Below are 12,946 nucleotides of genomic sequence, written 5' to 3'. Positions count from 1 at the left end.
AAATTAATAAAGATAAATGCGTTCACAGATTCAAGGTGCCCTTTGGTCTTGGCCTTTGTGATCTTCCTGGAGTCAAGGGGTCATCCTCCAAAAAAGGGGTCTCTAGCTTTTTCCTGGGGACAGTTCCAAAGCCAGCCTTTTGCCCCGGCTGGAAATTTGGGCTGTGGGTGTCTGCAGAGATGATGGGGTTTGGTACACAGAGAATCACATGTTTGCAACAGAAAGCAACCCAGAACTCCTCTCCAAAGTGAGTTATTAATGCATAGCCTGTGGGGGTCACTGTGAGCACTGACAAGCTCCTGGCAGTACCAGGGTTAGCCAGCCAAAAAAGGTCACACACATGTGACTCATCGCTATTAGGAAGTACTCAATAAATGCTTGTGTGAAATGAGGCAGGGACCCCTCCCTGGGTGTACATTAACCTCCACTGTCCCCGCCAGACACAAGCCCAACACTCCTCTGTAGCCCCTGCTGGGACACACGCTAGCTTCTCCAGAGGCATTTCCAACAGACAGAGGCCTAGGACACAGAGGGAATACAACAAGGCCATATGCCTGGCCCCAAGCCAACAGCAGCATTTCATGTCACCAACCTGCATTCCTCATCTCCAGCAGGGCAGTGGGTGCCCTGGTCTAGAAAAGACAGGTGGCTTGTGTAGGTTCCGAGACAGAGCAGCCTAAGATCCCGTCCCCAGATATAGCCCCAGCAGAGCGGCACACAGTCCTGGGCTGAATCAAGGCTGTCCCTTTCCTTAGAAACCAACCGCTGAGGACCTCCGGACCAGATGCCAGAGGACAGGGCAAAAGAGAGAGTTGGGAACCAGGGGACAAAAGCGACAAGCTGAAAGGGTCAGGAACAGGATCGGTGGCACTAGCCCCATCCTGTACCTGTACATTTTGGCACCAGACGCCTGCCTCCATCACTGTAGTCCCACCCACATACCTACCAACCCAGACAGGCTGGAGGAGCAAGGCGTGAGCCAGAGAGATGAGCCACAGGTGTTAGCTCTGCACTGTGCCCAGGGAAGTCCTTCTGCCCAGCCTGCCTACCCACCCTGGCACTCTCTCTTGGCTCATTGGCTCAGAAAGCCCCACCCTGCTGGGAAGTAAGGAACAAAAGCTGCCTCCAGGAGGCCCTCGGGCAGACAGACAAGCCGGGCACCGGAGAGTGAGGACCCACGGGGACCCAAGAAGGGTGAGGAGAGCTGGGGGGAAAGGTCCTAGGGAACCTAGGCCTGGAGACCTAGCTTTAGAGGGGGCCCGGGGAGGGCAGGGTCCCTGAGAGAACCCTAGGAATCCTCCACAGAGGGGAGGAAAGGTTGGGCTATGCTGTACTAAAGGGAGGCCAGAGAAGAATCTAGAAGAGACTGGGAAGAATGAGGCTACAGCTTGTTTTACCCAGCATCCGTTGAGAGCGCATGGGACCTGACAAGAAGCTGGGTCCCAGGAGACAGATGTACAGTTTGTCTTCCAGCCTCTAGCAGTCTACCAAGGAAGGGAGACATTTGGCTGGGCCGCTGGAGTACATGTGATGTACCCTGCAGTGGAAGACAAGGGGGGGGCTCAGCCTGTGTCCCAGGGATACCCGGCTGTAGAATCTAGGAGCTGAGTCAGAGATGGTGCAAGGAGAGCTTGAGATGGGACATCATAGGAACTCCAGCCCAGGGGATAGCAAAGTTGGGGTACCCAGAACATGCCTGTACAAAAATAATGAAAGATGTGATTATCAGACAGCCACTAATTAGGCAGTCAGAGGAGAGGGGTGTACCTGGGAAGAAAGATCAATGTCAGGGCAAAGACCCTGCCAGGACCCAGCCCCTGCCTCCTCCCCATCTCTTACACACACACACACACACACACACACACACACACACACACACACACACACACCAATGAAATGGTTGGAATTCCAGAGGGACCCACCGTGGTCCAGGTTTCAAGACAATAAAAAAGACGAATAAATAAGTACGACAATCTGCTCCGCTCTGACACGGCAGGGTGGGAACGATGCCAAGCCACAGCGGTTGCCGAAGAGCCTGTGTGTCGTTTGGGAAGGGATGTCTCAGAAAGTTCCCAGAGTCGCAAGGGAGTGAGAATGGAGACTGTTCTGAGATAGAGACCACGGAGCCAGACTGGGCATTTCCAACATAGGGCCCTGCCGGGGCTGGGTCCAGGAAAAATTCAATGGATCTGACCACCAATGAAGGCCTACCTACCCTGCCCCTTCTTGCCCTCATCTAGTCCCCAAAGCTGATGGAAGAGCAAATAATCTGATACTAGAGGTCTCTGGGCCACTATGGCTGAGACATGGGATGAAAGGGCCGGCACATGCATGTGTGATGCTTATGTCCCATGTGCTTGTTTCTTTGTAGAAGGAAAGAGACCCTGACTTTTGGAGTCTGGAGACCAGGGTTCAAGACCATCTGTGCTACTTGCTGCTGTGAGATCTTGGGCAGGTACCTGTCAACTCTCAGTCTTAACACACTTTCCTGTGAAATGGGGACTGTGGCTGTCCCTTCTCTGAGTCACTTCAAGTGAAGACACAATGGCCCAGTGGTTGTTGTGAAACAGTCCTGGCCTTGACATCATCTATAAGGACACCCATTTGTGGGTTCTCCCAGGCCTTGTGACTCCCAGGGCCTGAGAGGTTAGCACGCACGCACGCACGCACGCGCACACACACACACACACACACACACACACGTCCACGTGAAGCACTGAGGACACAGCCAACATGAACTGGGGGTTTCTCCAGGGAATCCTGAGTGGCGTGAACAAGTACTCCACCGCACTGGGCCGCATCTGGCTGTCGGTGGTCTTCATCTTCCGAGTGCTGGTGTACGTGGTGGCGGCGGAGGAGGTGTGGGATGACGAGCAAAAGGACTTTATCTGTAACACTCAGCAGCCAGGCTGCCCCAACGTCTGCTATGATGAGTTCTTCCCCGTGTCCCACGTGCGTCTCTGGGCCCTGCAGCTCATCCTGGTCACCTGCCCTTCCCTGCTTGTGGTCATGCATGTGGCCTACCGAGAAGAGCGGGAACGGAAACATCGTCGCAAACACGGGCCCAATGCCCCGGCCCTGTATAGCAACCTAAGCAAGAAGAGGGGTGGCCTGTGGTGGACGTACCTGCTGAGCCTCATCTTCAAAGCTGCTGTGGACTCGGGTTTTCTCTATATCTTCCACTGCATCTACAAGGACTATGACATGCCTCGAGTGGTAGCTTGCTCTGTGGATCCCTGCCCCCACACCGTGAACTGTTACATCTCCCGACCCACGGAGAAGAAGGTCTTCACCTACTTCATGGTGGTCACGGCAGCCATCTGTATCCTACTGAACCTCAGTGAGGTCGCCTACCTGGTGGGCAAGAGATGCATGGAGGTCTTCCGTCCCCGGCGTCGGAAAACTTCTCGGAGGCAACATCTACCAGATACATGCCCGCCATATGTGATCTCCCAAGGAGGTCACCCCCAAGATGAAAACATTGTCCTAACAAAGGTCGGGATGGCCACGGTGGATACAGGTGTGTATCCATGACCTGCAGGTAGGCTTACCCGGTCACTGCCTGTTCACAGAAGCCATCCAAGAAAATGGGAAAAAGCAGTGTTATCGTCTGCAGCAAGTCAGGTGGGAAATATGGCTATGGGGGCTCTGGAAGTTCATCCAAGGGCTAGTAGAAGATGGGGAACACCCTTGAGTCCCTAAATCCTGAGCCTCCAGGGACTTGATGGCTGGTGGGATTTTATATTTGTCAATAGAGTACCTCAACCTCCTTAATAAATATGATGTTCCCAGTGCTTTGTAGACAGGTTGTGTGTGATGGGTGGAGAAGTTTGGGGTTGGTGTTTCAGATGGGTCTCTTGGAGGAAACTAAGCCACTAAATGATCATCTGAGCCCCAATCTCATACACCATACGCATGCACTCATGCACGCACACACGCATACACACACACAAACACACACACACACACACACACACACACACACACACACACACACACATGCATGCATACATGATGCATGTCACCAGCACATGGAGAAGAACAGCAAAGACAGGGCCTATACCAGGGGCCTCACAGCTCTGCAGCAAGCTATCTAAGGCCAGAAGACAGGGAGCAATGGAGACCCTGGTCTAGTTCTCAGAGAGCATAAGTCCATCCATACATTGTGTGTGGTTCAGGAGGCCTTTGCCTTCCACTTCCTGACCTCCCTAACCCTGCCCAATGCAGGTCCCATGTAGGAGTACCTTTGAGGGTAGGAGAATGGTGTTGAAAGAAATTGAAAGATGGAGTCTTCCAAGGGTCCAGAGGACATACCACAGCCCATCAATCCTCCACCAAGAGACTTCCCTGAGTTACTTCATCCTCCCCCTACCCTATAACCACACACAGATTGACAGTCCCATAAACATCTTTCTATCATGGACCTGTCTCTGAGTCCACCAGCTGCCCCTGGAAAACTCTCAAGGAAAATACTTACATAGCACAACTCTCAACCCCTAACTGGCTTTGCCTTCCCCCGCACAAGCTGCCCTCCTCACAGAGACCCCGCCCCATTTATGAAGGGCACTGCCATTATCTAGCTGTCCAAACTAGATGCTGCCCTATGACCCTCACTCAACCTCTCCCCCACATCAGCTCCTTACGGCCCACATCCCAGCACAGCACCACAGAGCACTGATTCCAACCTCCGAGGGCCTCCTAAGTTACTTCCTCTGTCACCCCATAGCCTGCCATCAATCCTCCCACAGGGCCTCTCAGATCTACTCTCCACACCTGGATGGAATGATTACTCAGTCCACAAATGTGGCCACACCATTCCTTCATCCTTAACATTTCTTTCAGCGCACCCACCCCCAAACTCATTGCCCCCAAGCTGGCTCTACTGACCTCCCTATTCCTCCACGACTTCCTCCCTCAGTTTACCACTTACTGATAACACCTAGGTATTCAGGATGCTGTGATTGTGCCTCCAACCTTTGCCATACTGATCCCTCTGCTTGGAATGCCCTCCTGCCCCCTCTGCAAATGTCCTCATCTCTCAAGGACAGCCTTCAGCACCACTTTGTATGCCAGAAAAGCTCCAGCCTCTCTCCTGTCCCTCTCCCTGGGTTGGAATCTCTGATACCCGTGAATGATACCCATCAGCCTGTGAGCCCTTTCAGGACAGGAACGCTGAGTCACCAGCTCCTCGCAGCCTTCAATAAATGTTTGTTAAATGAGTAAATGGGCTGTGAGCCTCTTGGGGGGAAATTGTGTCTTGTTTATCTGAACCTTCTGCCACACCTAACCTGGGAAACCAGCAAAGTGTTTTTACCTTTGTTGGCTTCTTGTGGTTAGCTAAACCTGGCTTAAACATCTTGGTTCAAGGTAGGAAAAAAACCTCCAAGCCCACTGGGTAGTCTCTACGCTTGATTGGGGACAAGATCAGAGAGTCACTTGTCTTAGGTCAAGTTCCCTGGAAGCAGACCTAGAAGCAAGGATTTGGCACCTAGGATGGATGGAGCAGGGAAGCAAGGAGAGAGAGGCTGAGCTAAGCTGGGCATGCACCCAGGGACCTAGAGCTTGCCAGATTTGGAAGAGGGGATCATAAACGCCACCACAGAGGGCCCCACTTGGATACACAGTACTGGTCCTTTGAACTCTCTACAGGCCATTGGTTTGAGCTGACCCTGGTGGCAGGAAAGCCAACAGGAATTAGTAGGAAGCTTTGGTTCAGTCAACTTCATTTCTCCAGGAGCTGCTAACTTGGAACATAGGGATTAGTGTTGGGACAGTGCCACCTCCTGAACTTCTGACTCTAGGAGACGAGGATGGCTGTCTCCTCATCAGCCCATAGCTGTGACTGCCAGCCCGGGGAACTCTCAACAGAACCAGATGGCCCTCCACCGTTGAGACTAAGACAGCTGTGAAGTCCAGAGCAGGGTCTAGAAGCTCAGTCCAGGAGTTGCTGTTGGGTCCAGCATATTGTGAGCTCACCCTATGACCTGACCGTTCCCATAATATCCTCACATTCCAGAGATTTCATATCCTAAAACATTAGCCAGGTGGAGACCAACTACCATCTGATCAGCCAAGGCTTCCAGAGGTGACTAAGATGAATCCTGTAGGCAGCTCCCCAGCCACTAAGATGTCTCATCCTCTGTCTCCCACATTCTCAAGCACCCCCCCCCACTGTCTCCACTCAAACCTCCACCTTCTTGAGAAATCCCCGTGTGTCTCCCTTCTGTCTTCCTCTTGCTCACTCTTTCCAGTTCCCATCGCTGCTACCTACTTCTCAATTATCCAAGACTGAGCCCACGGTCAGGGATCTTCTCTTCCTAGTCCTTGTCAAATGACCTGGGGCCACATGGACCACCAGTGTTCACCCTGCCCTCCTCATTTCATGACTTTCTTGTCCTCTGAGACACTCAGCTTCCCACTCAGAAGGTGCCAGGCCCTGTCATCACCCACAGCGGCTCCACCCTTAGAACCTCCCCTTGGATTCAAGTCCTTAGATATTGACGGTTTATGTCAAGTCTCCATGCTAGGTTGTGGGAAGAATCAAACCTATTCCCTGGGCTCACACAGCTTACATCCTAGAGGAAAAGATGACTATCAAATGCCTAGTGACCTGGGGAAGCGTGGGGTGCTGGAATGCAGAAGAGGACCTGACAGGCAGGCATTCGGGAAAGGGCCCCCTGGGACCTCACAATGACACCTGGACAAAGTGAGGGTTTTGCCAAGTGCTGGAGAACTGGACTTTGGATAGAGAAGGACAGCATTTATAAATCACAGAGAGCAGATCTGAGGGTTGAGAGAAACCCAGGATGGCTGAGTCAGCTGAGGGGCTCATGTTTGGAGTGAGGATGAAATGGACCAGGAAAGATCATGTAATATACTCTTTGCAAATCCCTGTTAGTGATCTTGGACTTCATCCCAAACACAAGAACAAGTCCTGGAAAGATTTATCTCCGGGGTGATGCCTGCGGTTGCAGTGTGGAGCGACCGAGGCAGGGCTCCCAATAGGGAGTGTGATGCAATGGTCTGAGGAACCATAACGAACTGAACCGGGCAGGGTTGCTCAGTGGGCATGGAAGGAAATAGCTGGGTTTTACGAGATAGAATCAGAAAGATCTGCTGATTTGCTTGGGTGTGGGGACCAAGCACGGAGAAGAATAGAAGTGACACTCAGGTTTCTGTCTCTGAATGGCAATGTGAGTCCAGAGCCTCAGGAGATGTTCAGGTTTGATGGAGCTGAGATGACTTCCATTTCAGACGTGTTAAGTTTGAGATACAAATAAGAAACCTGGTTATTCCCCATCATTCTTGGGCCACTGTGATCCCTAGCTCCTTGTCTTTCTCTCTCTCAGAAATATTGTTATGGTTCTTGATGTCGTCATAGCTGAGACATCTGGCCTCTCTTTCCTCGACCTTGCTTCCAACAAGCTTTTTTTCTACCCACCAAACCTTACCTCCTTGCCTCCCACACCCGGTCTGTACCAAGAGCAGCCTCATCCCCTATCTTAGTAGCTCACTCAATCTGGTTCTCACTAGAGCAATCTTTCTTCCCCACCCCTTAACCCACCTGTACCGCCCATCGCCCCTCTTCATGGTCCCCTCCTCTCACTTCCAGCTTAGACTCCCCAGCCCCCTGTAATCACCGCCACGCATGTACTCCCTACCCCTTGCTTTTGCATATGTCTCTCTAGTGCTTCGCCTGGCGAGACCTTCTCCAAGAGGCATCTGTTGCTGGGCCACCTGAAGAATCATACAACTGGACTGACTGATCTCAATTTAAACATCTGACAGCGATAGCTCAAGTCGGGTACCCAGCGCTTCTAAGCAATCCTACATTTTCCTACAACTTTAGCCCAACTCTCCAAGATGACTAGAAGATACCCTTTTCTCTTCTCATCCTCCAGTTCATTCTTAAAATCCTAGAGCTTGACTGATGGACAGCCATTCCATGTCCCTGAGGAGCAAGAAGAGGAAGCAGATTCCAGACCATCCTAACACATCTACCATCTTCTTAGCGTGATTGCCCAGTCCCTCTGCCTTCTCCTCTGCAATCTGGATGAAGCATCCCTGTGCCTAGCATACCTTCTCCACCTGCCAGCAGACCCCATCACCTCATCTCTACTCCAGGCTGTGGTCTCTTTCACAAATCCCCTTTCTGAAAATACTCTATAATATCTAATCTCTCTCCCCTTGTAACTCTCTCTCTCAACATCACCTCCTTCTCCAGTTACCTACCAGTGTTGAAAACAAATGTCTTCTAAGAGCTTTATGTGTTGGTCTCCTCACCCCAGTGGTCTCCAACATGCCAAATCCAGGGGTCAGCCTTTCCACCCCAGCTCACTCCCTTGGCAGCGTTTGGCCACTGAGAGCCCCCTCCCTAAATTTCATCTTCTACTGGCCTCCATGCAGCACTGTCCCCTCGCTTCCACCTCACTCATGGGTCTTTATTCATCTCTGGAGGTGCTTCCTCTCCATCTTCTAAATCTCTAAATATAAGACGCTCCGGGGCCCGTTCTCTGCACTCTTTCCTCTTCTGCAAACCCTTTCCCTCTCAGTTACCTCACTCGGTACCATCAATAAAACCATCTCTATCCTCCTGGTTTGTGTGTTCACAGCTAACGTGTCTTCCCTGAGAGACACGTGTACATGTCCAACTTCCCGATAATCTGCCTGAAAACAGATTCACATTGTTTTCCTCTCGCCCTCGGTGGAAGATGGCCTCCCCATCTGGCTTCCTGCACAGTCAAAAACTCAAGCACGGGAAAATGGCTCAGTTGGGATGAGTGCTTCTTGTGCAAGTATAGGGACTGAGTTCAAACCCCAGCACCCACATAAAAAATCTGGGCACGGCTTCCCATGCCCATAACCGCAAGACTGGGGAGTGAGGAGGAAGGAGAATTGGGACTTGCTGGCCACCAGCCTAGCCCTGGATTCAGTGAGAGACCCTGTCTCAGTTGAATTAGGTGGAGCATGATAGAACAGGACACAGGAAGTCTTCCTTGGGTCTCCACACATGCATGCATAAGTACACACACATAAACCATACACACATGCACCACAACACATAGAACCACACACACACACACTCATAGAAGGAAAAAATAATACCTAGGAGCCTCCTTCTTCATAACTACACCCACATCCTTGGCAAGTCATATTGGCAGTAATTCCAAAATATATTCAAAACCCAATCACTTCCTGCTATATCCAAGCCTTTCAATCCCAGGCCAAGATGCCGAGTTTCAACATCTGAACCCTTACAGCAGCTGATTTCCTTGCCCCCACTCATTCTTCCCGACAGTGACCCAAAAGATCTTTGGACATGAGCAAAGTCTAATTAGCTCACTCTTCCGATTAAAATTACAGATAAGGATGTAGCTCTGTTAGTAGAGTGCTTGCCTGGATTCAATCTCCACCACCACATAAAACTGGGTGTGGTTCTGAACACCCTCGATCTCACTCAGGGAGGTAGAAGGAGGATCAGAAGTTCAAGACTACCCTATCTCAAAACAACAGCAACAACCAGAAGCTTTCACTAAAGCTATCTCCAAGCAGCTTCCCACTGTGACCAAAACAACTAAACCAGGTCAGACTCTTTGCCGTAGTCTACAGGGCCCTGTAAGTGGGGTCTGGACTGCTCTCTAAGACGTTCCTCTGCTCCAGCCCTCCCCTCTGCTCCCTCTCTACTACCACTGGCCACCCCCATTCTCACCACCTCAGGATCTTTGCACCTGCTTTGTCTGGCTACTCCCTTCTCCTGGAACATCACACATCTGTCTCCTCAGCATCACTCACACAGCTCCATTCCAGGGGCCTCTCATACCCGCCCCAGAAGCACACACTACGGGTTACCCTATCAGGTGACCCTTCTTCTGTCTTCCTTGTAGCACATAACTGGCTTTGAAAACATCTTCGTTCCCATGGTGTTGCAGATGAGATCCTAGAGAACCCAGACTTGTTCACCCCTTGATTCTGCCCCCACTACCATCACCTTGGACTGATCCTCCACGTTCAGTAGGAACTCAATAAAAAGTGGGTCAACCGACTGACTAAGCAACATCCAGATAGCGCTGACTAGTAGCCTGTTGACAGAAGGGAGAAAGGCCTAGCCCAGAGATGGAGATCTGGGAGGTGTCTATAAAACTGGTTCAATGTAAGACGAGGCTTTGCTCCATAGTTGCTCATTATAGGGTTTCCTATAATGAAGTCTTTACAAAAAGTTCCTGCACTATGGGCCATGCTCTCAATTACTACATTTTTAACAACAAACTGTTCTTTGGGGGAAACTTATTAGCCTAAAATAACTTCAGTCAATGGCATTTGGGATGCCATGGAAGTCACTTGGCAGATTCAGAAGGAAAAAAAAATGGAGTCAGACATTGGCACAGGTTTAATCTTTATTCCTGGTGGTAGGGCCTTATGATTGTTAAGTATTGTCTTTGTAAGCAAATTATTTTATAAAAAAAAATTTGAAAACAAAGGAAGTGTTTCTGTTATAAAGAGGACACACACTGGATATTTATTCCTTAAATTATACAGTTAAGTCTTTGTAATAAAGAACCAATATTCGAGCCACTTATACAGATTCACAAATTACTGAGTTGTTGAGTGTAGTGGCTTACCCTTATGATCCCAGCATCTGGGAGATTGAGGCAGGAGGATGCAGTTCACACTAGCCTGGGGCTACTTAGTGAGACTCTGACTCAAAGGTTTGGCTGTGTTTGTCTGTTTGTTTGTCTGTCTGTTTGTCTGTCTGTCTGTCTGTTTGTTTTTATAACTATGTCACAGACAACTTGGACAAAGTTTTGTGGTGTGGATAGCTCAGTCAGTAAAGTGTTTGCCACAGAGCCTAAGGACCTGAGTTCAGTCCCCAAAACCCATGTCAAAAGGTTGGGCAGAGTGGTGCATGCCTGTAATCCTAGCACTGGACAGGTGGACCCAGGGGCACGCTGGCCCGCCAAGCTTGCCTACACATGCACAGTGTCACCCATACCTTCACATACACACAGTAATAATAATAATAATAATAATAATAATAATAATAATAATAATAACAAACGTAAAATAAAAAAATAAATGTATAGCAAAGTCAGTTAACAGAATATATTTTCATCCCACTCACACCGAAGTTCATACATTGGTAAGCTCTGGACAAGTGAAGAGAATCTGTCTCAAAGAAATAAAAAGGTAGATACCAAAGATGACCTCTGGCTTCCACACACAAGCACACACACATGCTTGTGCCCCAGCACATGCACAGGCATCCACACAAACATGTTCACACACAAAATACATTTTTGATGATGTCAAAACTCTAATCAGATTGGCCCAAGTGTTCCAAGTGCAACAGTGTAACTAAAATTTATTTATAAAATATAAGGGGAGACGGCTCTGCAGTTAAGAGCACTTGCTGCTCTTGCAAAGGACAGGGTTCAATTTCCACCACTCACATGGCAACTTATAACCGTCTGTAACTCCAGTTCCAGGGGATATGGCACTCTCTTCTGGCCTTTGTAATGGTGTACATGCAAATATATGTAAAACACTCATACACATAATAATAACAATCATATCTTTTAAATATATAAAGACAAAAAAGAATATTTCTTACTATATCTTATACAATATATGGTTCTTAAAATCTATAGCATGAGCCAATGAGACGGCTAGGTGGGTAAAAAGGGACCAGTTGCTGATTCTGACTGCTTGAATTTGATGCCCAGGACACACATGGTGGAAGCAGAGAACTGGCCCTCTGACCTCTACACATGCACAGTGTCACACATACCTTCACATACACATAATAATAATAATAATAATAATAATAATAATAATAATAATACAAACGTAAAATAAAAAAATAATTGTATAGCGAAGTCAGTTAACAGAACATATTTTCATTCCACCCACACTGAAGTTCATACATTCAGGTTAGCCTCGGTCTGTTTGCAGCGTCATCTCACTGGGCATAGGGAGGACGGCTCCTCTGGGCCTCAGTGGTAGATGGCGCCTTGAAGCCAGTGAGATGGATCTGGATAAAGGCTGGGGGGCAGGGGCATGAGAAGACGCTTGAGGTGGCTCCTAGACCAAACAGAATGCAGGAAAGCCAGCTGAGGGTCATCGAGCCAAGGGAAGATGAGGTCACCGAGGAGGAAGAGAGGACCCAGGAAATGCAAGAAGAATGAGTCTGAAAGCAGAAAGCTGTCACCAAACACTGCTGTGGGTCGACTTAAATAAGAACCAAAATGGGCTCCATGGTGTCACAAGATGGCCACCGAGACAGAGGCAGGAGTGGCATCCATGGATGTGAGATGCCAGAACCAACCAGGTCTCGGTGAAGTGAGAGCCAAGCCAACGGAGAGACTTGGCATGGGCAGTGAGCAATGAGCAGTGGCTGCCAGGGTAGGAAGAGAAGGTGTGCCGGCTGAGAGAGAATGAGGGGTCACGGGAATAAAGCGCCAAGGAAATGAGGGGGTCAGGGAAAGGGGATGGGAAAGATGAGAATAATCAAGTCATGATGAAAAGACTCCAGTAGAGGAAGGTCAAGAGCCTATAGAGAGCCCTGGAGAACGGGATCTGGAGCCCCACGGAGCTCAGACGTAGACCAGAGACAGGTTAACTATGGCAGCGGGAAAGGGGAGAATGGTGAGGACAGCTGCCCCAGCCTCTCACGTGGAGCTCATCTCTCATCCTCCCGTAGCCTCACGGGCACCTTGAGCTCCTCTCAGACCCGCCCCACCCCACCCCCACCCCCCGCCGACCCTCCTGTTTTCCTCCTTCTGTGTCCTGCCTAGGCTGGAGCTCCAAGCATCACCAACATCGCCCTCACCGCACGTGGGACCTGCCCGCTAATGTCCATCATCCCTCTAGAACTGCAGACCCTGGCAAGGCGGGAGCAGCATCCACCCCTCACCGCACGTACAGTCAGAGGATACTAAACTCTCACTGA

At 49.9% G+C, this 12,946-nt stretch overlaps 1 protein-coding gene across 1 annotated transcript; it reads left to right on the top strand.

Moving 5' to 3' along the window:
* The first annotated feature begins 2,733 nt into the window (after positions 1-2,733).
* On the top strand, positions 2,734-12,946 carry Gjb4 (gap junction protein beta 4). The gene is made up of 2 exons (XM_059256130.1): positions 2,734-3,520; positions 12,792-12,946. The coding sequence occupies exons 1-2, from the start codon at positions 2,734-2,736 to the stop codon at positions 12,944-12,946; spliced, it is 942 nt and encodes a 313-aa protein (XP_059112113.1).

This window comes from Peromyscus eremicus, chromosome 2 (assembly GCF_949786415.1).
Source record: "Peromyscus eremicus chromosome 2, PerEre_H2_v1, whole genome shotgun sequence".
Taxonomy (NCBI): Eukaryota; Metazoa; Chordata; class Mammalia; order Rodentia; family Cricetidae; genus Peromyscus; species Peromyscus eremicus.
The sequence above is the reverse complement of the archived record's forward strand: the minus strand, read 5'-3'. Positions and strand labels throughout refer to the sequence as shown.

Bases quoted from the DNA above. Each gene is read 5' to 3' on its own strand.
- Gjb4 (XM_059256130.1), top strand. From the start codon at position 2,734: ATGAACTGGGGGTTTCTCCAGGGAATCCTGAGTGGCGTGAACAAGTAC. The intron at 3,521-12,791 runs GTGTGTATCCAT...TGTCCTGCCTAG, and splicing joins GATGGCCACGGTGGATACAG to GCTGGAGCTCCAAGCATCAC.